Source organism: Pleurodeles waltl, chromosome 4_1, assembly GCF_031143425.1.
Source record: "Pleurodeles waltl isolate 20211129_DDA chromosome 4_1, aPleWal1.hap1.20221129, whole genome shotgun sequence".
Taxonomy (NCBI): Eukaryota; Metazoa; Chordata; class Amphibia; order Caudata; family Salamandridae; genus Pleurodeles; species Pleurodeles waltl.
In genome coordinates, this window is record NC_090442.1 from 254995292 (window position 1) to 255021754 (window position 26463).

A 26463-nucleotide genomic window follows, 5' to 3' on the forward strand; every position below is an offset into this window, starting at 1 on the left:
AAGGGCACAGATGGTGCCCTCCTTGCATAAGCCAGTCTCCACCGGTTCAGGGATCCCCCCAGCCCTGCTCTGGCACGAAACTGGACGAAGGAAAGGGGAGTGACCACTCCCCTGATCAGCACCTCCCCAGAGGAGGTGCCCAGAGCTCCTCCAGTGTGTCCCAGACCTCTGCCATCTTGAATGCAGAGGTGTGAGGGCACAATGGAGACCTCTAAGTGTCCAGTGGCAGCAGGTGACATCAGAGACCCCTCCTGATAGGTGCTTAACTCTCTCTGTAGCCAATCTCTCTGAGGGCTATTTATGGTCTCTCCTGTGGGTTTCTCATCAGATAATGAATGCAAGAGCTCACCAGAGTTCCTCTGCACTTCTCTCTTCAACATCTGCCAAGGATCGACCGCTGACTGCTCCAGGACGCCTGAAAAACCGCAACAAAGTAGCAAGAAGACTACCAGCAACATTGTAGCGCCTCATCCTGCCGGCTTTCTCGACTGTTTCCTGGTGGTGCATGCTCTGAGGACTGTCTGTCTTCACTCTGCACTGGAAGCCAAGAAGAAATCTCCCGTGGGTCGATGGAATCTTCCCCCTGCCAACGCAGGCACCAAACGTCTGCATCACCAGTCCTCTGGGTCCCCTCTCACCCTGACAAGCGTGGTCCCTGGAACACAGGAGCTGGGTCCAAGTATCCCCGACAGTCCAGTGGCCCTTCTGTCCACATTTGGTGGAGGTAGGTCCTTGCCTCCCCATGTCAAACAGTAATCCTGTGTACTGCGTGAACTGCAGCTGCTAGGGCTTCTGTGCACTTTTGCAAGACTTCCTTCGTGCACAGCACAGCCCAGGTCCCCAGCACTCCGTCCTGCATTGCCCAACTTGCTGAGTTGGACTCCCACTTCGTGGGACCCTCTTTTGTTGTGCTGAGACGACGCCATGCTCAGATCTTCTGAACCCCTGTTCAGGTGCTTCTGCAGGTGCTGCCTGCTTCTGCATGGGCTCTCTGTCTCCTCCTCCTGGTCCTTTCTGGGCCCTGGCAGCACCCAAAACCTTCAACCGCGACTCTTGCAGCTAGCAAGGATTGTTTGCGGTCTTTCTGCGTGGAAACAACTCGGCATCCTCCAGCATGCCGTGGGACGTCTTCTGACCAAAGAAGAAGTTCCTGGCACCTTCCGTTGTTGCTGAATCTTCAGCTTCTTCCACCCGGAGGCAGCCCTTTTGCACCTTCATCCGGGGTTTAGTGGGCTCCTGTCCCCCCCCCCCACCCGACACTTGTGTGACTCTCGGACTTGGTCTCCCTTCCCTTGCAGGTCCTCAGGTCCAGGAATCCAACTTCAGTGCTTTGCAGTCAGTTGTTGCCTTTGCAGAATCCCCTATCTTGACTTGCCTGTCTTTCTGGGGTAGTAGGGTAACTTTACTCCTACTTTTCAGGGTCTTGGGGTGTGGTATCTTTGACACCCTTAGCATTTTCTTACACTCCCAGCGAACATCTACATAATACACTAGGCCTGGGGTCTATTCGTGCTACGCATTCCACTTTTGGAGTATATGGTTTGTGTTGCCTCTAGGCCTATTATCTCCTATTACACTCTATTGTGTTCTACAGTGTTTGCACTACTTTTCTAACTGTTTACTTACCTGATTTTGGTTTGTGTGTATATTTTGAGTATATTACTTACTTCCTAATGGAGTATATCCTCTAAGATACTTTTGGCATATTGTCGCGAAAATAAAGTACCTTTATTTTTAGTAACTCTGAGTATTGTGTTTTCTTGTGATATAGGCCCTCATTACAACCCTGGCGGTCAAAGACCGCCAGGGCTGTTTTGGAGTTTGTACCGCCAACAGGCTAGCGGTACAAACTTGGGCATTACGACCGCTGCTTGCAGCGCTGCCCAGGGGATTACGAGTCCCCCTCCCGCCAGCCTTTTCATGGCGGTATGAACTGCCATGAAAAGGCTGGCGGAAAGGGGAGTCGCGGGGCCTCTGGGGGCCCCATGGAGCTTTTCACTGTCTGCATAGCAGACAGTGAAAAGCGTGACGAGTGCAACTGCTGCAACACCGCCGGCTCAATTTGTATCCGGCTCCCGTGTTGCGGCCGAAATCCCTGCTGGGCCGGCGGGGATCTCCAAATAGACCCCGTGGGAGTGCGGTCACATTGGCGGCCGCCCAGCAGTTTCAACTTGGCGGGCGGCGGTTGCCGCCAGCCAATGTTGAAATGAGGGTCATAGTGCTATATGATATAAGTGGTATAGTAGGAGCTTTGCATGTCTCCTAGTTCAGCCTAAGCTGCTCTGCTATAGCATCCTCTATCAGCCTAAGCTGCTAGAACACCTCTAATCTACTAATAAGGGATAACTGGACCTGGCACAAAGTGTAAGTACCACTAGGTACCCACTATAAGCAAGGCCAGCCTCCTACAACACTGTTTTCTGTGGTTCTTTACAGAGCATTACATCTTTTATGGCTCAGGGGTGGTACTGTGTTTCGTCCATGCACTAGGTGTTTTCCTGTTACACCTTCCAGATTTCTCAGGGTCTTCCTTGGCTTCCTGCCAACGTCTCATTCTCTGGTTGTGCGTACCCTCCAGATTTTCTGTGCCCTCTTGGCCAGGGTCATATCCCCTTGTTCTTAGTGGCAAGGCTCTATTCTGAGTCTGTCTCTATGACATGTCTTCATTTTCTTTGTTACTATCCTGCCCTGGTCTTTCTCTCTGGTTGCCATGCCTGGTTCGATTCCTCTTCCATGGATTTATTTGCTTCTTTCTTCTGCACTCTGCTTCTGTGCTGCACAGTTCTTTCGGCCCCTTTTTGCACGGATGATTATTCTGCCTTCCGTTCCATGCATGGCTACATTTGTTGCCTCTTTAGGGCTGTTATTGTTGATGGGGTTTCCTTCTATCCCTTCATTTCTTTTCTCAGGGTCATTCTTTGTATTGTGTTCACACTGGAACATTATGTTCTTTTACCCTAGGTCGTTCCATTTCCACTTCAAGGATTCTGTCTTTACCGTTCTATAATGCCCTGCTTTGTTATTGTGTACTTAAACTTTGCACTTTTTGCGCTGGACCATTCTGGTCCCTTCAACTCTGGTAGAAGCACTAGAGCACCCTCATCCTCTTTATACACAGGATCTTCTTCACCCACCACAGATTCATCATCTTCTTCTTCATCTCGGGAGTTAACTTTTTCATGCTGGGCCACCAGAAACCTAAGTTTCCTTGCACCGGGGCTTTTTCCAGTACAAATTTGGTACAGCCTGCACAGTCTCGTTAATTGGTTATAGCTATATGCCTCATAAGGTTCAAGATCGAACTCCTGGGTCTTGGTCTCCACATCTGTCATTTTTACTTTACTAAAAGCTGGACCTTTTTAAGAATTTGGAATCCCCTTTTTGGATAGGCCATGTAAAGTAAGTATTTTTTAAAACGTTTTGCTAAAGTTGTAGGGACCTAACCAGGGCCCTAACAATTATTTTAAAAGTTTGCAAAAAATGTTTAGTGAATTAAAAATAAAAAAATAATTAACTAAAGGCCATTGGAGAGTTATCCGTCTGCTCATAAAATTGACAAAGTGGTATTGGCATATGCAAAGTCTTTATCCCACCACTGATTCACCAAATGTAGGAGGCTGGCTCTCTATGTTGTGTGCAACGCTAGGCACACTGTGCAGGGGGTCCAGGCAACCACACGTTGGTTTACAGGGGTAAAAACTAGATCACCTAATCCTCTAATTTTTAAGGTAGCTGGGTCGAGCAGTTAGGCCAATCTTGGAGAAGTGCAAATCATTTGTTGTTCTCACAGCATCAATCTTCCAACTCACACACTTATAGGAATAACTTGAGACCACTTCATAAAAATACTTCAGATTCTTATTTACTTTTTAACACCAAGATTATCAAAATTGGTTGAGTACGTTTTGAGATATGAATTTTTGAAGTTTACTAAAAATAGTCTTTTGTGTGTAATTATGCACCATAGGAATCAATGGAAGATCACCTTTAAAAATACATATAAAATCATACAGTTGGTTTACCAAGTTCTTCTATTGGAGGTTGGGCGAGGTCGTCAGTAGGCACACTGTGCCAGATGGAGAAGTTCAGGTTGCTCCCCGTTCCGGCGGGAGCAGCGATGAAAGGTCTCTGGAGCTGGTGCAAAGCCACTGTGTGGGACCACTTGGAAAAGCACTGCACATGTACGTTTAAAGATGGTTCCTTGGGGTCCCCTTGGAGTGTTGAAGTTGCAAGGGGTGGGGAACCCTTAGACCACAGCAGGTTCTTTGTTGCAGGGCACAGGGCGGCCAGGTGAAGAGCGAATCGGTGAGCCAGGAGCTGTGCAAAAGGATGTCCTCTGGAGCAGGAGGTAAGTTGGTTTAAGGGCCATTTGCAGGACAACGGGGCACTCTGGCAGGAAGTCCTGGGTGTTCCTGAAGTCCCTCAACTGGGGCTTCCTCTGGTCACTTCCCTACACCTGATTGGCCAATTCCATTCCATCTAAAATGGAGGAAAATTAAATGGGGGGGGGTCCAATTTGCCAGCATGCCATGTAGGGCCAATCATCCTGTCCTTTGTTTGAATTTCCTGCTGTTGCTCCTACCAGAAGTGGGGGTTTGCAACGGGGCAGCCATATGCTGCTAGCAGCAGGCTTGGCGGTCGAGTTTCAAAGGCGCTAAGCTCTTTCAAGCATGCCGCCAGGACAGTGCACATTCCTGAGGGAGGGGGTGGTAGCACCTCCACCCAGGAAGGGCTTTGTTCTGCAACCCATAGGGATAGATCTCTCACCCCAAGGTTGTTAGTTGGTGTCTGGCAGTGCCAGGCTGGATAGAGACAGTCAGTAACCATGCCAGGGTAGTTAGCTTTTGCAAGGGGGGCCTCTAAGGTATTTAGTCATAAATCAAATACTGGTACCAGTTTGGATTTATTCTGAGTTGTTCAGGGTTAAGAGTGGCCATCATGTTGCTGTGAAACTTGTACTGGCCTGTGTCCAGCACATTCATTTAAAAATGGCTGCTCTGTTCACTCACTATGTCCCAGACTTGGCAAGGACACAATGGGGGCATACTGCTCATCCAGCTGTGCCCTCACATACAGTATTGTGCACCCTGCCTTAGGACTGGAAGACCTGCCAGGGGGGTGACTTATCTATACTGCATGCAGTTTATAGTGGACAGGGCAGTGTGCCATGTTGAGTTTGTATTCTAGGTTGGCATCAGGACACTCAGCCTGCAATGGCAGTGCTGGGCGCATCTGAATGCATGCCCCTGCACGGTGGCACAATCAATGCTGCTGCCTTCAGGGGCCTACTCTTAGTATTTTCTGTCCTGTACCATTTACATGGGACGCATGGGGGCAGCTAAAGGTGTATCCAATTGTGTCACAGCAGTTTAGGTAAAGAGCTTTGGCCCAGGGAACCTGGTTAGCAGGGGCCCTGGGCACTATCAACTTCTAAGCTACAACATATACCAGGTAAAACGTGAGGGCTAACCATGCCAAAAAGAGGCCTTTTCTCACACCTTCCAGAGGGTAGGGAGTGACATTGTTGGCCCCTTGACCCTCCTACAGCATCTGTTAACAGATTTATTCTGTTGGTGGTTGACCACCCCACCAGGTACTCAGGGGCCATTCCCCTTAGGACTTCTACAGCTCCTGCAGCGGCCAAGGCCCACCTGGAAACTTTTCCAGGGTGGGCTTCCCTAAGGAGGTTGTATCCGACAGAGGTGCAATCTTCATGTCTGGATACCTCAAAGCAGTGTGGAAAGAATGTGGTATAGCCTACAAATTCACCACCTCTTCTCATCCACATTAAATGGGTTAGTTGAAAGGTTCAACAAAACCCTCAAAGGTATGAACATGGGACTTCAGAAAAAACTTATAAGAAGATGGGATGTCCTTTTACCTTGCCTTCTTTTGCTTACAGGGTGGTTCCACAAAAGGGAGTGGGCTACAGCCCATTTGAAGTTTTGTTTGAACATCCAGTAAAGGGGCCTCCTAATTTTGTGAGGGAGGGATGGGAGCACCCTCTCAAACCTACCAAACAGGACAAAGTTGACTATGTACTAGGTCTGCGCTCTCTCATGGCAGAATATATGAAGAAGGCTTCCAAAAACCTTGAGGGCAGTCTGGAGCTTCAGAAGCAATGGCATGACCAAAAGGTTGTGCTACCAGCCAGGAAAGAAAGTGTAGGTCATGCCGCCTGTTGCTCCATGAGCATTCCAGGACAAGTGGAGTGGCCCCCACACAATTGTGGAGACAAAAAGTGAGGACAACAATTTGGTTGACTTGGGCATTCCAAGAAGCCCCCGCAGGGGGCTTCATGTGAACCGCCTTAAACCTTAGTATGACAGGGCTGACATGAGCTTGCTTGAGGCCACTGATGAAGGTCAGGAAGCAGAGAGTGATCGTCTCCCTGACCTTCTCTCCCACAACCCTGTTGATGGTTCAGTGGATGGGGTGGCTGATTGCCTCTCTGAACAGCAACATGCTGAATGCAGACAAGTTCTCAGTCTGTTTTCAGAACTCTTTTCCCTGACACCCAGTCAGGAAAGAGAGAGATGAGGTTTTGTGTAGACTACAGAGGCTTCAATGCACTCACTAAAAGTAATGCCCATCCTATGTCCAGGGCAGATGAGCTGAATTATACTTTGGCTGCAGCCAAGTACCTCAGCACTTTTGATTTAACTGCAGGTTACTGGCAGATCAGATAAACTGATGCTGCTAAGCCTAAAACAGCATTTTCCACTCCTGGTGGGCATTATCAGTTCACAGCGATGCCCTTTGGTTTGCAAAATGCACCTGCCAAATTCCAGAGGATGGTGAGTAAAGTTCTGGCAGGCCTAAAAAGACTTTAGTGCAGCATATCTTGGCAATATTGCTGTCTTTAGCTCCACCTGGCAGGATCACCTGGTCTACCTCAGGGGTGTACTTGGGACCTTGAAAAAGGCAGGCCTCACTATCAAGGCTACAGAATGCCAGATAGGACAAAGCAACATGGTTTTCTTAGGACACCTGGTAGGTGGAGGCCAAGTTCAGCCCCTACAGAGCAAAATCCAAACCATTATGGATTGGATGGCTTCCACTCTCCAAACTCAGGTCAGAACCTTTCTAGGCCTGACTGGGTATTACAGGATATTTGTAATAGGGTATGGCTCTATTGTGACCCCCTTTGAATGATCCCAATTCCCAAAATATGCCTAAAAAGGTACAATGAACAGTTAGCTGTCAAGAGGCTTTTGATGCCCTGAAAAAGGCCATGTGCTCAGCTCCAGTTCTTAAAAACCCAGACTATTCAAAGCAATTCATTGTCCAGGCTGATGTTTCAGAAAAAGAAATAGGAGCAGTACTCTTACAACTTAAAGAAGAGGGCCAGGAGCAACCTGTAGCTTTTATCATCAGAAGTTTGTACTCCTGAGAAAAACGTTGGTCAGCTATTGAGTGGGAGGCCTTTGCTGTGGTCTGGGCCTTGAAGAGGTTGAGGCCATACCTGTTTGGCACTCACTTCTTTGTTCAAACTGACCACAAGTCCTTCTTGTGACTTAAACAGTTGAAAGGTGAAAACCGAAAGCTAATGAGGTGGTCCATTTCCCTTCAGGGGAATGGACTTTTCAGTGGAACATAGACCTGGGAGTGTCCATACCAATGCAGATGGACTTTCCAGATATTTCCGCTTAGAAAATTAAGACTCACCTTGTTAAGGCTAGTCCTATTCTGTTTCGTTTGTGGGGCAGCTGTTAAGTAGGAAAGTAGCATCTTTCTGACATAGTTACCCCCACTTTTTACCTGGTGTCAGTGTGTTTAGACTGTAGTGCACTTGGATCCTGCATCAGGACCCCAGTGTCTGCGCTCTCTTCTCTAAATTTGGTTAATTGTATGCTCTTTACACCCACATTGGGCATACTTGTGCACCCATGTAAGTCCCCAGTAGATGGTACTTAGGTACCCAGGGCATTGGTATGCCCTGTAACCCCATGGGATACAGCATGTATTATGCCACCCATGGGGGCCCATGCATACTCTGTCTGCAGGCTTGCCATTGCAGCCTGCGTGAAATGGTGCATGCACCTTTCACTTCAGTAATAAGGCTTGCCATATGTCATGGTTACTGCACTTAGACACTGTAAGTCACCCATCTCGTAGGCCCTTCAGCCCAAGGGCAGGGTCCATGTCCCTAAGTGTGAGGTTACCCCTGCATGAGCAGGGTACACTTCCAGACAAACCCCAGACTCCATTCCCTGGTCTTTGTAAGTGTGGGGAAGCCATCTTAAAGTATGCAGTGGAGTGGTCCAGCTATATAATGGCTTCTCTGAAGCTAGGCATATTTGGTATCAAACATATTGGAGTCATGCAACTACACAGAATCTAGTGCTAGTTGCATGATCCCAGTTACTCTGGGGGTTACCTGGAGCAGTGGTTCCCAAACTTTTAACTTCTGTGGAACCCACTTTATCATTATTGGAACTCAGGGACCCCCTCTGAATCATTATTGGAATCTGGGACCACTCCCCCCCCCCCCCCCCCCCCCCCCCCACGGAGTCATTCCTGACAACTGGGGAACTAATTTGTTAATATTATTTCATTTTCTAACCAGTCGCTGACCCCCTGAGGAGGCTTCGTGGACCCCGAGGGGTCCCCGGACCACAGGTTGAGAACCATTGCCTTAGAGAATCCTCCATTTCTGCCTGTGCAGCCTTACGGGGTCGGGCTGCCAGCCCACACTGCCGTCGACCCCAGGCACTGTTCTGCCGTCCTGTCGGTGAGCCTAACTCAAGTGGGAAAGGTATAACAAAGTATTTACTGCAAGGGAGAGGTATGACCACCTCTTCCTTTGAAATAGGTGTCTCCGGGCTGGGGTGGGGTGGCCTCTGAGTGCCACCAGACTGCTTTGAAGAGCACACTTAGGCCCTCATTACAACATTGGCGGTAAATGCCGCTTACCGCCGTGCAGAAGACAACCAACACACCGCTGCGGCCGCGGAATCCTACTACAGCTATTACTACTCACAGCTCAGAATCCGCCAAAATCCAGACACCCACAGAAGTCCGCCGCACCAAAGGTCAGTGATAAACTGGCGATAACAAAACCGACACCATAACGCCAACAGGAATACGCCCACACTATCATGACCCACGAATCCACGCAGCGGTCTTTCAACTGCGGTATTCCATTGGCGGTTCACACCGGTCGCGCTCAAAATACACACACATTTACAAAACACAACCACATTGGACAATTCGAAATGCACACACCTGATACACATACACACACCACTCCCACACACCCAGTACAATATAAAACACACACCCACATCACCCACAAACCCTTACGACCAGAATTGCGACAGAAGGCCAGAGAGAGAGACCACCATCAACAAACTAGCATCCACAGGCACTCAACACCATCACTCACACAACATCCATGCACCTCACGCAACACATACAAACACATCCCCTCACACATCACAACACACACCACCTCACACATCACCCACACCACCCCATGGCACCGCAAAGACACCCCAGATTTTCTGAGGAGGAGCTCAGGGTCATGGTGGAGGAAATCATCCGGGTAGAGCCACAGCTATTCGGATCACAGGTGCAGCACACCTCCATAGGTAGGAAGATGGAGCTATGGCGCAGAATCATGGACAGGGTCAATGCAGTGGGACAGCATCCAAGAAAACGGGATGACATCAGGAAGAGGTGGAACGACCTACGGGGGAAGGTGCGTTCCATGGTATCAAGACACCAGATTGCAGTTCAGAGGACTGGCAGCGGACCCCCACCTCCTCCCCCACAACTAACAACATGGGAGGAGTAGGTCTTGGCTATACTGCATCCTGAGGGCCTCGCAGAAGTAGCTGGAGGAATGGACTCTGGTAAGTCAAATCTTAACTACCATATCCCCCACCCTACCTGCATGCTATCACATACCCCCACCCTCACACTCACCCCCATCACTCCAACACCTCACATATGTCCCACTATCACAAACCACCCATCCCAACACCAAGCCCTGCATGCAACAACAAAACATGGGCACCCATCACCAAAGCATGTCCACTACAGATACCCACACAGGCCCCAAAACAATTATCACACAAGGTCCTATACAAGAATGGAAGACTGGGGTACAGGGTCACCCACCCATTGCACACGATGGCACACACAGATGCAATAATCATGCTTTTACACCCCTGCAGGACCCCTACCCAACGTCACTGGACAGGAGGTTCCAGACATGTCCACACCCCCCACAGAAGAGGCCCACAGTGATGACAGCAGTTCTGTCCAACTGGATCTAGATGACCAGCCCGGCCCATCTGTGACCTCGGGAGAGTCGGTTCCCCTGACACAGTCACAAGCCACCACAGAGCCTCCCCCCTCATGAAACACCAGCACAGCACCCACCCATCGAGCCCATACCTCTATCCCCAGGACACGTCAAGCAGCAGTATGTCCACCACTACAGAGAACCCAGGCAAACCCACCAACCCAAGAACAGCAGGGACCTGGGGGCAGTGGGCACAAGGTTCAGGGGACAGAGGCACAGGAAAACTGGGGAACTGGGAGGTCTGATGTGCGTCAGGGGGAGGACAGGCCCAGGGAACCCACTCTCCACGAGGACCTCTCCAACATCATGGAAGCGTGCCATCACTCCCAGGAGACGATGGCAACGATACTGGCCAAGTTTCAGGAGACCCAGCGGCTGCAGGAGGAATAGTATTTAGGCTTCAGGGAGGAACTCAAGTCCATCAACACCACCCTGGTCACCATTGTAGGGGTGCTGAAGGACATTGTGAACACCAGGAGGGACACTGTGGCACAACAAGGGGCCCCTGACACTAGCCTGGACGATGAACTGCCCTCCGCCGGCGCTAGTGGACAGGAGGCACTGCCACAGGACCACGACACCAGCACCCCGCCCCCTGCAGATGGAGAACCACCCCGCAAACGGTCCCTGAGATCCAGGACAAAGACAGAGAACAATGCCAAGACCCCCGCCAAGAAATTAGACCACCCTGAATGTCATCCTTCTGTCCCACTTTGTCACCCTGTCCATCCTTAAACTGCCCTAGCTCCACTTCCTATGCCCCTTTGGACAATGCACCTGTGAGACAAATAACTGGACTCTGCCATGGACATTCCTCCACCATCACCATTTTACAACCCCCTCCACTATTTTGCACTTAAATAAACACCCTAGAATCACAAAACAAGCTGGAGTCAGTCTGTGCTTTCACAAATGATTTGCAATAACTGAAGTAAATAGCGATGTCCATTGTATTGTCAACATGCCTATGTCACACAGCTCTAGTCCATGAGGTAACATAGCAGAGGTCACACAGTGGGACCCACATCTGTGAAATGGAACGGCAAAGTGACAGGTCAGGGTCCATACACTGGGTGAAAGTGACACACATATGATAGGTCTAACAATTTTATCAGATGTAGGAGGCAGTGTTGCCTTCTTACCTGTGTCTCACTGGAAGTATTGCTGGATCACGTTGTTTCTGTTGTCAATATCCTCTTCTTCTGCCTCTTCTTTACTGTCCACAGGCTCCACAGCTGCCACAAGACCTCCTTCTGGACCATCCTCCTGCAGAAAAGGCACCTGTCGTCGCAAAGCCAAGTTGTGCAGCATACAGCAGGCCATGATGATCTGGCACACCTTCTTTGGTGAGTAGTACAGATAACCACCTGTCATATGGAGGCACCGGAACCTGGCCTTCAGGAGGCCGAAGGTCCTTTCTATCACTCTCCTAGTTCGCCCATGTGCCTTGTTGTAGCGTTCCTCTGCCCTTGTCCTGGGATTTCTCACTGGAGTCAGTAGTCATGACAGGTTTGAGTAACCAGAGTCACCTGCAAATGTCGAGGGACAACTGTTAGACACACACTAACCCTTAGGGACAACCCCAGACCCAGACAACTATTCACAGGGTATAGGGTCCTTGTCCTCACCTATTAGCCACACACGGTGCCTCTGGACTTGCCCCATCACATAAGGGATGCTGCTATTCCTCAGAATGTAAGCGTCATGCACTGAGCCAGGAAACTTGTTGTTCACACCTGTTAACTCCTGCGGGGGCACCAAGGCCACATGTGTCCCATCAATGGCACCTATGATGTTGGGGATATGCCCCAGGGCATAGAAGTCACCTTCTACTGTAGGTAAATCCTCCACCTGAGGGAACACGATGTAGCTTTGCATGTGTTTCAGCAGGACAGACAACACTCTGGACAACACGTTTGAGAACATAGGCTGGGACATCCCTGATGCAATGGCCACTGTTTGAAAAGACCCACTTGCCAGGAAATGGAGTACTGACAGGACCTGCACTAGAGGGGGGGATTCCTGTGGGATGGCGGATAGCTGACATCAGGTCTGGCTCCAAATGGGCACACAGTTCCTGGATTGTGGCACGATCAAGTCTGTAGGTGACTATTACATGTCTCTCTTCCATTGTCGACAGGTCCACCAGCGGTCTGTACACCGGAGGTACCGCCATCTCCTCACCTGCCCCAGCGGACGTGCCCACACATGCACACATTTGTCAATCCGCTATGTGCCTTTCTTTGTGTGTATGCAAGGCCTAGATATGTGTGACGCATTTAAAAGTAATGCCTTGTGGCCCCCTGAAATGGCGGCTGCCTGACCTGTAATGTGGGACAAGGGGATATGAGGTAACTGCACTGGTGTTGTACACAGTCGCGGTAGGCGGTCGAAGACCGCGGTACAATCCTGCATTGGTAAACATTGGGCCCTATGGGTCCCAGGAGCCAATGATGATGTACGCCGGCGGTGTCGGTACGCACCGCCGCGGATGTGACTGCCATTTTCTGTCTGTTCACTCACTTGATACCTGATCTTCGACAGGAGAGGACCTACACTGCAAGTGCTGCTGTGACCTCAGTCTGGAAGCGACGATGGCTCATGTGTCTGGGGAAAGGGTCCCTGCCTTCACATCGGAGGAGTTGGATAAACTAGTGGATGGGGTCCTCCTCCAGTACATGCTACTCTACGGTCCTCCAGACAAACAGGTGAGTACACTGTGAGCATGCTGTATGGGCAATGCCTGTTTGGAGTGGTGTGGATGGAAGATACGGGGGGTGAGGCCTGCATGATCGGACGGTGAGTGTATGTGCGTCAGGGCAAGGGTGGGAACGTGGGACAATGACTGTGACGGTCCGGGCGGTTAAAGTTTTTCCTTTTCCCTGTACTATTCCTGTAGGTCAGCGCCCACCAGAAGAAGGATATTTGGCGTGCCATCGCCAAGGACGTCCGGACCCTGGGGGTCCACCACAGACGGAGTACCCACTGCCGTAAAGGATGGGAGGACATTCGCCGCTGGAGCAGGAGGGAGCTGCATCCCGCATGGCCCTGGAGGGCGAGAGAACAGAGTCTGAAGTCACCAGTGGGACGGAGTGCGAGGGGAGCTCCACAGCGGGGACAGGAGCAGAGACCAGCAACACCGTCCCCTCCTCTGATGGGAGCTCCCTTGCGGTGGCGGGCCCCTCTGTGCCCACCGCATCTACAGGTACAGCCGCCACCCCCCTACCAGCACCGCCCTCCCAGCAGCCCCTCAGCGTGTGTCCCGTGGCCGCTCACCCAGGAGGGTGGGCATCGCCTTCGCCCCAGGCACCTCAGGCCCTGTCCCAGTCAGCCCTGCTGCCCTCACTGAGGAGGCCATTGACCTCCTGAGATCCCTCACTGTTGGGCAGTCTACCATTCTGAATGCCATCCAGGGTGCATAGAGGCAGTTGCAACAGACAAATGCAAACCTGGGGGGCATTCATTCTGGCCAGGCAGCCCAACAGCGAGTTTTTCAGGCTCTGGCCTCTGCACTGATGCCAGCCAGTGTCCCTGTGTCCAGCCTCTCCCCTCCAACTTCCTCCACCCAGACCCAGTCCCCAGTACCTCAGCCTATCCCAAGCACACCATCAGACCAGCATACACAACACCACAACACACAAGGGTGGCTCTGGCAAACATAAGCACCACACATCCCACAGGCACTCACACAAGCATCATACCCATGCACACATACCAACATCCACTGCCTCCACTGTGTCCCCCTCCTCCACGTCTCCCTCCTCCCTCCTGGTCACGTCTCCACTCACACCTGCATGCACTACATCTTCAGCCACTACCTCCATCACCAGCACGCCCATCACCACACACCGCTCACTTGCACTCACCAACCCCACTACCATTCACACATCCCCTGTGTCCTCTCCCAGTGTTTGTGAGCCCTCCTCTCAAAGTACACAAACGCAGTCACACACCCACCCAACAGCCATCCACCTCACAACAGCCCCCAGCCCATGCACCTTCACCCAAAGTCAGCAAACGAACACCTCCTACAACCACTACCTCTTCCTCCACTCCCAAACCCCCTCCATCTACCCATCCCAGTGTGTCTAAAAAGCTTTTCCTATCCACTGGAGAGACTTGAGAGACTGTGGCTTTGAACTCCCCAGGATAAAGCAGTGGGCAAACCACCCACTGGAGAGACTTGAGAGACTGTGGCTTTGCACTCCCCAGATAAAGCAGTGGGCAACCCACCCACTGGAGAGACTTGAGAGACTGTGGCTTTGCACTCCCCAGGTTTAAGCAGTGGGCAAACCACCCACTGGAGACTTGAGAGACTGTGGCTTTGCACTCGCCAGGATAAAGCAGTGGGCAACCGACCCACTGGAGAGACCTGAGAGGCTGTGGCTTTGCACTCCCCAGGATACATCAGTGGGCATGGAGCCCCCTCATGGAGCTGGTGTCGTGCACTCATCCGGCTGAGGTGCCCCCCCTTCCTTTCCCCCTGAGGTGCCTGTTTTATTTCGATCTGATGCCCCTGCAGTGTTCTCTCCGTTTCGATCGGGTATCGAGTGTGGGCCTCGCCCATGCATTTTGGGCCCAGTGGTCCACGGACTATATAGGTGCAGTACCTGGACTTGAATTCTTGGTGTATATTCTTACTGCAGAACACCAAAAGAACTATTAAACCTCAACATAAGACATGAAAAAAACACACACAAACAGGGACATCACATAGATGCTCAAAACAATTCACATAAGACAACAGATACAACAACTTCAAATCCTAACGTAACATTTACATACTACATGAATATACAATACTTGCAAACCAATTTAAATTCAAATAGTGAGACTTCCTAGTTCAATGTTCTGCACCTGTTTTACTTATTGGAGGCTTTAAATTATCGTATGCTCATTGAAGTCTTTCAGCATTGTTCTCCAACGTAAGTCTCAATGAAATATAAACTCCTATATCCTCTTCGATAGTGATGGCCTGATAATTCAAAAATAATTTGCTGGTCCAGCTTTGATGTTCCCCGTCGTCCTTTATCTCAGCATATTTACATATGTTCCAGTTGGATTTGGATGTAGTAAACAGTGCCGACTGTGACCATGACATCCACGTACTCAAAATATCATTTATTGAATTTGCTTTGATCTTATTCGCCCAGCCTTAATTTTACTTGCCAACGCGCGTTTCGGTGGATTCTGCCAAAATGTAGATCATTTCAACCACCTTCCTCAGGGCTGCACTCAAAGTTGCGTCAATAGGCTGGAATAATCTCTATGGGAAATAGAGTAAGCACCATCAAACTATGTATAGCCTAAGTAGTTTAACAATACATGTCTTACACGTATTTTGATATAAATTCATGCCACCAAGTGGTCAAAACTGCAATGTTTCTGGAGGTGCCTCCCAGTAGAAAGATAGAGAATAAAACCCTCCACCTTAGAGGGTGCTAGAAACATAAACTGAAACAGAAAAACATCGAGCCTCAACTTCACATTAACCAAATCATTCCAAACGTGTTCAAATCAATAAATAACACCTCCATTCTATTTATAACCCATGAATATAGGTTAGTGACTTTACTAGGCTAGAAGCGTGGGACCTTCGGGTCCAGACAGAATTACCTTTTTCTGAATGATAACCGTCAAAGCGCAGATTATAATCCATCTCTCAGATTTAACAAACCAAAATGTAACCACATGGGCCAATAGCCTACGAAAAGCAAAAGTAGAACAAACTTTTCAATCAATATATGATGTGACCTTATATCCAATTCCGACAATCTATCTACTAATTACACAATTGTCCCTGGCACTCTCTTTTAATTGGTCCAGGGACCCCTTCATGTTGGTTTCCTTGAATTCTTGGTGTACATAATTGTTTATAGTGTGTATATACATTTTTGACTAATGGATTATTCTTGATTACAATGGTTACAATCATTTCCTTTTGTCATTGCGTTCTTCCAGGGGGGTTTGGGGGGTGTAAACGTAATGTTGCAGCATGTATTTGTGTGTATGTTGTTGTGGGTGAGGGTGGGGGTGTTGCATGTTGCGTGTGTGTGTGTGTGTCACTCTCTTTTCCCTTCCCCCTCCCCTGTGTTGTAGGTGTCAGTACTCACTGTGGTCATCACCGCTGTTGTTCGTGCTCCTGGTAGAGGAGCAGGAAGACTATCGCAGGGAGGATTTGGAGTTCAGGCTCCATGGCGTCCTGGTTCCTCGTGGGGTGTGTAGAGGTGAGTGTTTTCCCTTCCAAGTCCTGTTTCTGCCGTGTTTTTGTTCGCGTTGAATCAGCCCAGAAAAGGTGGCGGATTGGCCTGTCATACTAGTGTGGGCGGTACATTGTCTTCTGCCTGTCTGTTGGTGGTGACCGCCATGCTGTTTGTTTGTACCGCCGTGGCGGTCGGAGTGTTAAAGTGGCTGTCTATGTTGGCGGTTTCCGCCATGGTCATAATTCCATTTTTTTTTACCGCCAGCCTGTTGGCGGTTTTACCGCCGCTTTACCACCGACTGCCAGGGTTGTAATGAGGGCCTTAGTGTCCTCCTTGCGTAATCCGATTTCCACCAGTTCAGGAACCCCCGGTTCCCTCTTTGGCTCAAAACTACACAAAGGACAGGGGAGTAACCACACTTCTGCCCAGCTCCTCCCCTAGGGAGGAGGTGCACAGAGCTTTGCTAGGTGACCACTTGATTCTGCCATCTTGAATATGATATGTGCAGGGGCCCCTGGGAGCATCTGACTGGTTAGGCAGGTAGATGACATCCCTGACCCCATCTAATAGGTGGGTCACTTTAAGGAAACCCCCTTTTAGGGTTATTTCAGGGCTCCCCGGAGGGTGGGTCATCAGTTTTGTTGAGCAAGACTCTTCAAGGAACTCTCTGCAAGAGATCTTCTGCTCCTGGCCTCCGGAACTGCTCCTGGTCTGCTTTTGAAACTGAAACAAGGTTGTACCCAGTTGGGAGTGCTCACACTGCAACATTGTTTCTCTCTTTTCGGCAAGATTTCTGCAACATCCGTGGCTGTGTATCCCGCAGGGTCACAAGGACTCTGCCTGTATCCAAGAAGCAAGAAGAAATCTTCCTTGGGGTGGAGTCACTCCCCTGCATCCGCAGGCACATTAAGACAATGACTACGGACTGGTGGATCCTGCTGTCCCACGGGCAGCGTAAAGGCTCTGCCCACAGGTGGTGGTTCTATGGCCCTCTCCGGGTCCAACTTGTCTTCTGACCAACGTGGGAGACTGTGGACTGTTGCTTCAGCCCCTGGAACGGAACCCCTGTGCACTGCGTCTTTTGCTCTTGCCAGGGCTTGTTAGCTCTTCTTGCAAGAAGATCTTCAAGCTCCTAGAAGCTCCTGCATCATGGGACTTCTGGTTTGTGTTGCTGCTGAGGCCTCTTTGTGTGCATGCTGCCAGTGAGTCACTCGTCTGGGCTCCTCCAACTCTGGCTGGCTTTCCTTCCTGCAGAAGACCTGCTCTGACTCTCTACCAAGGGTCGAGTCGCTAGGACCTTGCTGGTTTTCCATAATCTGCAAACCTCCTTGGAACCACAATTTGCATTTGCCAAGGCTTTGTGGTGGACCTTGTGGCCATTAACGCTTCTGCAATCCAGTGTTTGACGTGGGACAGCTCGTGGGTGAATCCAAGGATCTCATGCATCCCCCTGGACTCCGCAGCAGGACTTCTTCTTTCACTGTCCTGCAGGAACGTCACCTCCAAGAGGGTGGGCGTTGTCTAGCTACACCGCCTGGACATCACCGAGTTGTCTGGACACTGTCTCCTTCTTTTTCTGCTTCTCGTCTGGACTTCATCTTTTGGTTCCACCGGCCTGGTCCACAGGTCACAACAACAGCTGGACAACCAAGGCTTCCTTTGATTCCAATAGGGTTTCTGGCACCAGGTCACCCCAATGCACCTGGTCTCCCTGGTGTAGGTACTCTCTTCTTCTGGATATCCACGGGTGGGGGCTTTTTCCAACGTTTGTGTCAACTGGTTTCCGCAGGGTCCACTGGAAAGGGTCCTGATTCCATGAACATCCAACTGCAACGGTCCTGGCTCAATAACAGCTCTGCACCTGGGTGCCTGTGGAATTTCTAGTACTTACCTCTGGTGATTTCCTACTCCCCAAACCCCTGGGATCCCAACACACCTACCTTGGTTGGAGACCTTCATTCATATACAACTTTCTTAGTATATGGTTTGCACTCCCAACCCCCCATCTCCCCCTCCCCCCCCCCCCCACACTCCCACTGGGCTTCATGAATTTTGTATGCTTTTGCTAACTGTTACTAAGTGTATATTGTTGTGTGTTGATATTTCCTGGTGGAGATATACCAATGTTAGTTTAGCCGTAGTGTTGTAATAAATAAACAGTTATTTTTGCAACACCTGGTGTGGCTATTTCTTGTGATTGGTTATTGACTGACAATTGTGGTATTGAAAGTGCTTTACACTCCTCCTAGATAAGCTTTAGCTGCTTACCACAGCTACCCCTAGAGAGCCTTTGCTATCTGGACACCCATACACTATCACTAAGGGTTGCCTGGACTCAGTATAGGGTATCACACCATAGGTGTGCACCATAAACTGAGCCAGCCTCCTACACTTTCTAGTGTGCAAATTTAGCTACTGGTTGAATTTGTGATCTCTAGGTACCTATTTAAGAATTTGCTTTAATGTTAAAACCATGATGTTGGAGCTACAGGCTCTCACTAAAACTTGAGTGGTCTATTTTGGACTTAAAATAAAGCCAACTATTCCAGGTTGAGGGTTCTCAGGACAGAGTCAAAGTTTCTACTCTTGAAAAGAACCCCTAGTCAAAGCCCCAATTCAAGAATACTAACCCGTTTTATAAACCTCAGAGCTCTGATGCCCAAGCTAAGGAACATAATAGGACCAGTGATACTCCTCTTGTGTTGCTGTTTTCGGTATCACTCCTACTGTCTTTCGATTGAACACTAGAGCCTTGTCTTCATCCTGCAATAATTGTGTTTCCAACAATGGTTTGCATTGGTCTGCGAAATCCTAATTGTTTGGTATTTGAGGCACAGATTACCTCCAATTTGCCAGATACCTGTGAATGTTCATTATTTACTGAAACATTTTGATTGCGTGTTTGGCACCATGAATGGGGTGCAGCCAAGATTACTACATAATATTCTGTCACATAAGATATATGTCATATTTTATTTTGTATGTGCTGTGTCTCCCTGCTGGCATTGTTGTATAGTCTCTTTCTAATCATGTTGAATTGTGTTTTTACATTCATCATGATTAGGCTTAAATAATAGTCTATAATAAATTCATAACTTATGGTCTTTAATAAATGTCTAACCTCTTTTATTTATTGTACTTCAGTTTTCGACCGGCCCCTTTCTTCGTTCTAGATGAAGTTGATGCAGCTTTGGATAACACAAACATTGGAAAGGTAACTCATGTAACATCTGCTACAATAAACAGTTGCACCATATTGAAGATAGTTAATACATTATTACTATTTCCATATTTAAGTCCTTATTTCATATAATTTGTTATTTCTCCTTGATACAAGCTTGCTTAAATAATATACAGTTTAAGAAAAGCTATATACCAATTTCTATTTTACGCTTAAACAGAACATATATGATGTAGGAAGCTGGCTACCTATCTATTGGACCAACTAAATGGACCCTATTCAGATAGTCCAGGACTACCCTTATTGGCTGACACGGGTTAAAATAATAACCCTAAAAGCTCTCTTTTGTGGTAGTGTAGGCAACCAGCTAGGCTTATTAGAGGACAGAGTTAAGCATTTATTGCACACACAGAGCCAGTAAGTGAGATACATACTCAATGAAAAAAAAAAAACACCAATGTATAGAAATAACAATTATCTTTAAATGAATTTAGATACCAACAGAATCAGAAAAGTACCTTTGGAGATATGCATGTTTATACATTTCAGAAGGTGACAGTGCAATTTCTGGAGTGGTAACTGTAGGAGCCTGGCATGGTTTGTGGTGGGTACCTATTGTAATTACACCTTATACCAGATCCAGGTGTTCCTTATTAGTGTAGTGTAGGCAGTGTCTAGAAGCCAGGCTCTCTAGAGGTAGCTGTGGATGAGCAGCCAAGGCTTATCTAGGAGACATGCAAAGCTCATACAGTACCACTGTAGTCACTCTTACTACTTAAACACATTAAAGAAAACACTCAGTCCCTCATTATACAGGCTGCAGCCAACCTGCCACTTCTCCCCTCTGAGCCGCCAGGCCGGAGATGTCAGTCTCCGACCCGGTGGCCCACAGAGTACCACCGGCATCATTATGAGCCAGCCTTTCGCCATGGTTTTCTTGGCGTTAGCAACATCAAGAAAACCATGGTGGTAGGCCCTACCCGTAAAAGAGAATTCCTTCCCTGTCACAGGTGGGCGGCTCCCCCACCACCCAACACTCACCTGACACCCCCCATTTCCCTTCATCCAAACACCCCCACCCCTGATTCAAACTCCCCCCTGATTCAAACACCCCTCACCCCCTCTGATACATGTATTCACACACCCCCATAAATGCACACATGCACACAGCACCCTGTCAGCAGAACACCACCAGGCCGTATTTCTGCTCAAAATACGGCTGGCGGCATTCTACTGGCGGGGCAGTGCTGGTGTTAGCAGCGCCAGGTCACCACCATCCGCCAGTATGAACACTGACGGATTTCCACCCTTATTGTAGTGGAAGTTAGGCAGTGCTCATAATCTGGCAGATGGATGGTCGCCACCGCGGTGGTATGTTGGAGGCAGTCACCGCGGCAGTAGGCGGTTATTACCGCCAATTTAATAATGGGGGCATCAGTGTTACAAAAATAAAGGTACTTTATTTTGGTGACACAAATACCAGAAATACCATAGAGACTATGGGCCAGATGTAGCAATGTCCGGTATTGTGAATCGGAAATTGCGAGTTGGTGCGACTCGCAATTTCCGAGTCGCAATATCGGATGCAGAACGGTGTCTCAGACACCATCTGCGAATCGCTATGGGGTCGCAAAGACCCACCTCATTAATATTAATGAGGTGGGTCGCATTTTGCGACCCCATAGCGAGTCCCTGCACTCACAGGGATGGTGGCCTGCTGAAGACAGCAGACTTCCATGTCTGTGACTGCTTTTTAAATAAAGCAGTTTTTTTTTTGTACTGCAGCCCATTTTCCTTAAAGGAAAACGAGTTGCAATACAAAAAAAATAACAAAACCATTTGGTTTCGTTTTTTCAGAGTAGGCAGTTGTACATTGGACCACTGCCTGCTCTGAAAAAACATTTTTGGCAACATTCACAAAGGGGAAGTGGTCCCATGGGGACCCCTTCCCTTTTGCGAATGGGTTACCACCAGTGTGACACTGGTGGTAACTGCGAATTGCTTTGCGACCGCGTTCGCGGTCACAAAGCAATTTAGCATTGCGGTGCGAGTTGCAAATAGGAAGGGGACACCCCTTCCTACTTGCGAGTCGCATTCACATTTTGCGAATCGGTACCGACTAGCAGAATGTGAATGAGCATCACAATTAGCATTTTGCATGGCGCAAACTGAGATTTTCGCAGTTTGCACCATGCAAAATGCTTCCTGCATCAGGCCCTATATTCCCATAGGAGGTAAGTAATGCACAAATTACATACACTAGTATGCAGAAATGGGCATAAAAACAGTTAGAAAACAGTGCAATTAGTGAAAATCACAATAGTTAGAAATCGGCCTAGGGGGAGCACAAACCATATACTAAGAAAGTGGAATGCAAAAGGCGATCCCCCACCTAGGCAAGTGTAGTGTGTACAGGGGAGCTGGGAGTACTAGGAAAACCAAAAGGTAAATACCACAGCCCACCCCAGCGACCAGGACACCAGGAGTAAATAACATTAAGTTTCCCAGAACACACACAGAGAAGTAAAGAAGAATATTGCAAAACGCAGAAGAGACTGCAAGACACCGACAGTGGATTCCTGGACAAGAAGACCTGTGGAAGAAGTCCAAGAATCACAAGAGAGAGTCCAGGAAGGGCAGACGGCCCTACCCACTGGGATGAAGGTGCAAAAGGTGAACCACCAGTGAGGAAGAAGAGTCAGCACTGCACCCAAGAAGATGAAGTCGGGTTCCTGGAGGGTGCAGGTGATGTCCCACGCCTGATGGAGGTTTGCAGTCGGGTTTGCATCATCGGAGTCCCCCAACAAGCATTAACACACGCACAGTGCAGAGTACTCAGGGCTGGAGCTTCAAGATATGCGAAGATCTTGGAGGAGGGATGCCAACTGGCCTTGGCAGCTGCAAATGATGCGGTGTACAGGGGTACTGTCCTGCGTGGGGAGGCAAGGGCTTACCTCCACCAAAGTTGGACAGTTTGAAGAGAGGACCGTCGGAACCACTTCAGTCCACCACCCGTGATGCAGGATCCACGCAAATCAGCAGGAGAGGGGATCCACGCAGCCGGTCGTCGTCGCAGTCGGTGCCTGCAGAAACAGGGGAATGACTGCTTCACCCCAAGGGAGATTCCTTTGCTCTTCTGATGCAGGCTGAAGATGGGCTGTCCTCAGAGGATGCACGACCTGGGAAATGTTGCAGTTGCTGGAAGGAGCCCAAGTTATAATGTTGAAGAAGCTGTCTTGCTTCGTTTTTGCAGCTTGTGGGGCCCTGAAGAGTCCATATACAGTTTCTTTGGTGAGAAGTCTGAATGGAGGATGCAGAGGATTCCTGCTGGAGTCTCGCAATCCGAATCTGAGAAACCACCTAAAGGAGAGACCCTAAATAGCCCTGAAAGTGGGATTGGTCACCTAGCTGGGTAACCTTCTATCAGGGGCTCTGACGTCACTTGCTGGCACTGGCCACTCAGATGCTCCCAGAATTCCCTGCCAACCTTGTATCCAAGATGGCAGAACCCAGGGACCCTCTGAAGGGGCTCTGAGCACCACCCCTGGGGTGGTGATGGACAGGGAAGTGGTCACTCCCCTTTCCTTTGTCCAGTTTTACGTCAGAGCAGGGACTGGGGGTCCCTGAACCGGTGTAGACTGGTTTATGCAAGAAGGGTACCAAATGTGCCCTTCAAAGCATTCCCAGTGGATTGGGGAGGATACTCCTCCGAAGCCTGTAACACCTATTTCCAAAGGGAGAGGGTGTAACACCCCTCTCCCAAAAGAAATCCTTTGCTCCGCCTTCCTGGGCTTGAGCTTTTCAGGCAACAGGAGGGCAGAAACCTGTCTGGGAGGTGGCAGCAGCTTGGGCTGCCCAGAAACCCTCAGAAGGCTGGAATGGCAATACTGGAAGTCCTCTAAGGAGCCCCCAGAGTGCATGGAATCATACAACCAGTGCTTGTAAAAGCCTTTGGGTATGATTCCAACATGTTTAATACCAAACATGCCTATGTTCGGAGTTATAATTACATAGCTGAACATAGGTAGTGACCTATTTACAGTACACACATAAAATGGTGTCCCCGCACTCACGAAGTCTGGGAAAATGGGCCTGGAGTTCGTGGGGGCACCTCTGCTAGTTCAGGGGTGCCCTCACACACAGGTACATTGCACCCTGCCCTCTAGGATAGAAGGTCTGCCATAAGGGTGATTTATACATTACCTGGTGCAGTAAACAATTACAGTGAAAGGGTGCTTGCACCTTTTCATGCCGGCTGCAATGGCAGTCCTGCAGAAGCCTTTGTAATGGCTCCCGATGGGTGGCAAAATATATGCTGCATCCCATAGGGATCCCATGGAACCCCAATGCCCTGGTTAACAGGATCCCAGTAGACACAGTCAAACACACTGACAGACAGGCCAAAAGTGGGGGTAACCAAGCTAGGAAGAGGCTACTTTACTACAGTAATTGTAGGAAGCTGGCTCTGTAAATACTGTACCAAAATGAGGTGTAGTGTGCACAGAGTCCAGGGGTTCCCCAGGGGCTTAACAGAGGCTAAAGTAGATAATACTAATGTTCTCTTTTGTGGTAGTTGTAGGAGGCTGGCCTGGTTTGTAGTGGGTACCTTGGGTACTTACACCTTATACCAGGTCCAGTTATCCCTTATTAGTGAAATGTAGTAGTGTTCTAGCAGCTTAGGCTGATAGAGGTAGCTATAGCAGAGCAGCTTAGGCTGAACTAGGAGACATGCAAAGCTCATGCAATACCACTTTGAGTTACACACTACTTATACACAAGTAAAGACAATACTCAGTGTTACCAAAAATAAAGGTATTTATTTGGGTGACACAGTACCAAAAATATCTTAGAGACAATACTCCTTCTGGAGGTAAGTATTATACACAATATATACACTAGACACCAAAATTAGACAATTAAATACTCATAGAACAATGCAAACAGTAGGAAATCCTATAGAATGCACTGGGAGAAAATAGGTCTAGGTGCAACACAAACCGTATAGTAAGAAATTGGAATGCGAATCACGAATTCCCCCCAGACAAGTGTAGTGTGTGCAGAATCGCTGGGAGAGTAAGAATACAGTAAAGGTAAGTAAATTACCCCACCCCAGAGCCCAGAAAAGCAGGAGTAAAGTACTGCAAGTTTCCTTAGGACACACTACACCTCGTGATTGGGATTTTGCAGCAGCCAACCAAGTCTGCAAAGAATAACTGCTGGATTCCTGGACCTGAAGACCTGCAAACGAAGGGGACCAAGTCCAGAAGTCGTAAGAAGTTCCAGGAAGGACAGGAGCCCCTGCTAACCCTGAAGAGGGTGCAAACGAACAGTCCCCGGTTAGTCGAAGACTGCAGGAATGCAACCTAGGAAGATGCCAGCGGGTTCCTGCATGATGCAAAAGATGTCCCATGGCGTGAAGATTGTTGCAGACAAGATTTTGTTTTGGAAGTCGTCAACAAGCCTTGGAGTGTTTTGTGTCAAAATGGCGCTGGATGAACCCAGGAGGGACCTGGGGGTCTCAACTCTGTGTGAGGAGGAAGAGGGGGCTCTCAGCACATTAGAGAGCCCTCAGGATGCCAGCAAGCACCCCCAGGAGTCGCAGGATCCGGGGACAAAGGAGGTGCAAAACGTGGTTGATGCAGCACAACAAAAGAAGATCCCATGCCGCCAGAGAACATCTCAGTGAGTTGAGCGTCGCAGGATGGAGTGCTGGGGACCTGGGCCAGACTGTGCATGAGGGAATTTTACAAATTGTGCACAGAGGCCTCAGGAGGTGAAGAAGGTGCAGTACGCAGGGGTACCGTCCTCTCGGGGAAGGCAAGGTCTTACCTCCTCCAAATTGCGTCAGCAGGACCTCAGGACAGTTTATGTAGATGATGTCCACCCTCTGTGTCCTTAGGAGCATGCTCGTCACTGTGAGAGGAGTCCCAGGGTACCGTTCGTCATCTTCATCAAGGTGCCTGTGTAGGAGGCTGGACTGGCTTGTAGTGAGTACCAAGGGGTACTTACACCTTGCACCAGGCCCAGGTATCCCTTATTAGTGTAGAGGGGTGTCTAGCAGCTTAGGCTGATAGAAAAGGTAGCTTAGCAGAGCAGCTTAGGCTGAACTAGGAGACGAGTGAAGCTCCTACAGTACCACTAGTGTCACATGCACAATATCATAAGAAAACACAATACACAGATATACTAAAAATAAAGGTACTTTATTTTTATGACAATATGCCAAAGTATCTCAGTGAGTACCCTCAGTATGAGGATAGCAAATATACACAAGATATATGTACACAATACCAAAATATGCAGTAATAGCAATAGAAAACAATGTATAGTCACAATAGAATGCAATGGGGGCACATAGGGATAGGGGCAACACAAACCATATACTCTAGAAGTGGAATGCGAACCACGAATGGACCCCAAACCTATGTGACCTTGTAGAGGGTCGCTGGGACTGTAAGAAAACAGTGAGGGTTAGAAAAATAGCCCACCCCAAGACCCTGAAAAGTGGGTGCAAAGTGCACCTAAGTTCCCCAAAGAACACAGAAGTAGTGATAGGGGAATTCTGCAAGGAAGACCAACACCAGCAAAGCAACAATGGATTTCCTGACGAGAGTACCTGTGGAACAAGGGGACCAAGTCAAAAAGTCACGATCAAGTCGGGAGTGGGCAGATGCCCAGGAAATGCCAGCTGTGGGTGCAAAGAAGCTGCCACCGGATGGTAGAAGCTGTGGATTCTGCAAGAACGACAAGGGCTAGAAACTTCCCCT

General features: G+C 49.0%; 1 protein-coding gene across 1 annotated transcript in view; it reads left to right on the forward strand.

The window, feature by feature from the left end:
- The window catches only part of SMC1B (structural maintenance of chromosomes 1B), a 2375007-nt gene that overhangs the window by 2146800 nt on the left and 201744 nt on the right, over nucleotides 1-26463 (forward strand). Inside the window, exon 23 of the mRNA XM_069228259.1 lies at nucleotides 19660-19729. Within this exon, the coding sequence (XP_069084360.1) occupies nucleotides 19660-19729 (70 nt within the window). The remainder of the gene's footprint in view (nucleotides 1-19659; nucleotides 19730-26463) is intronic.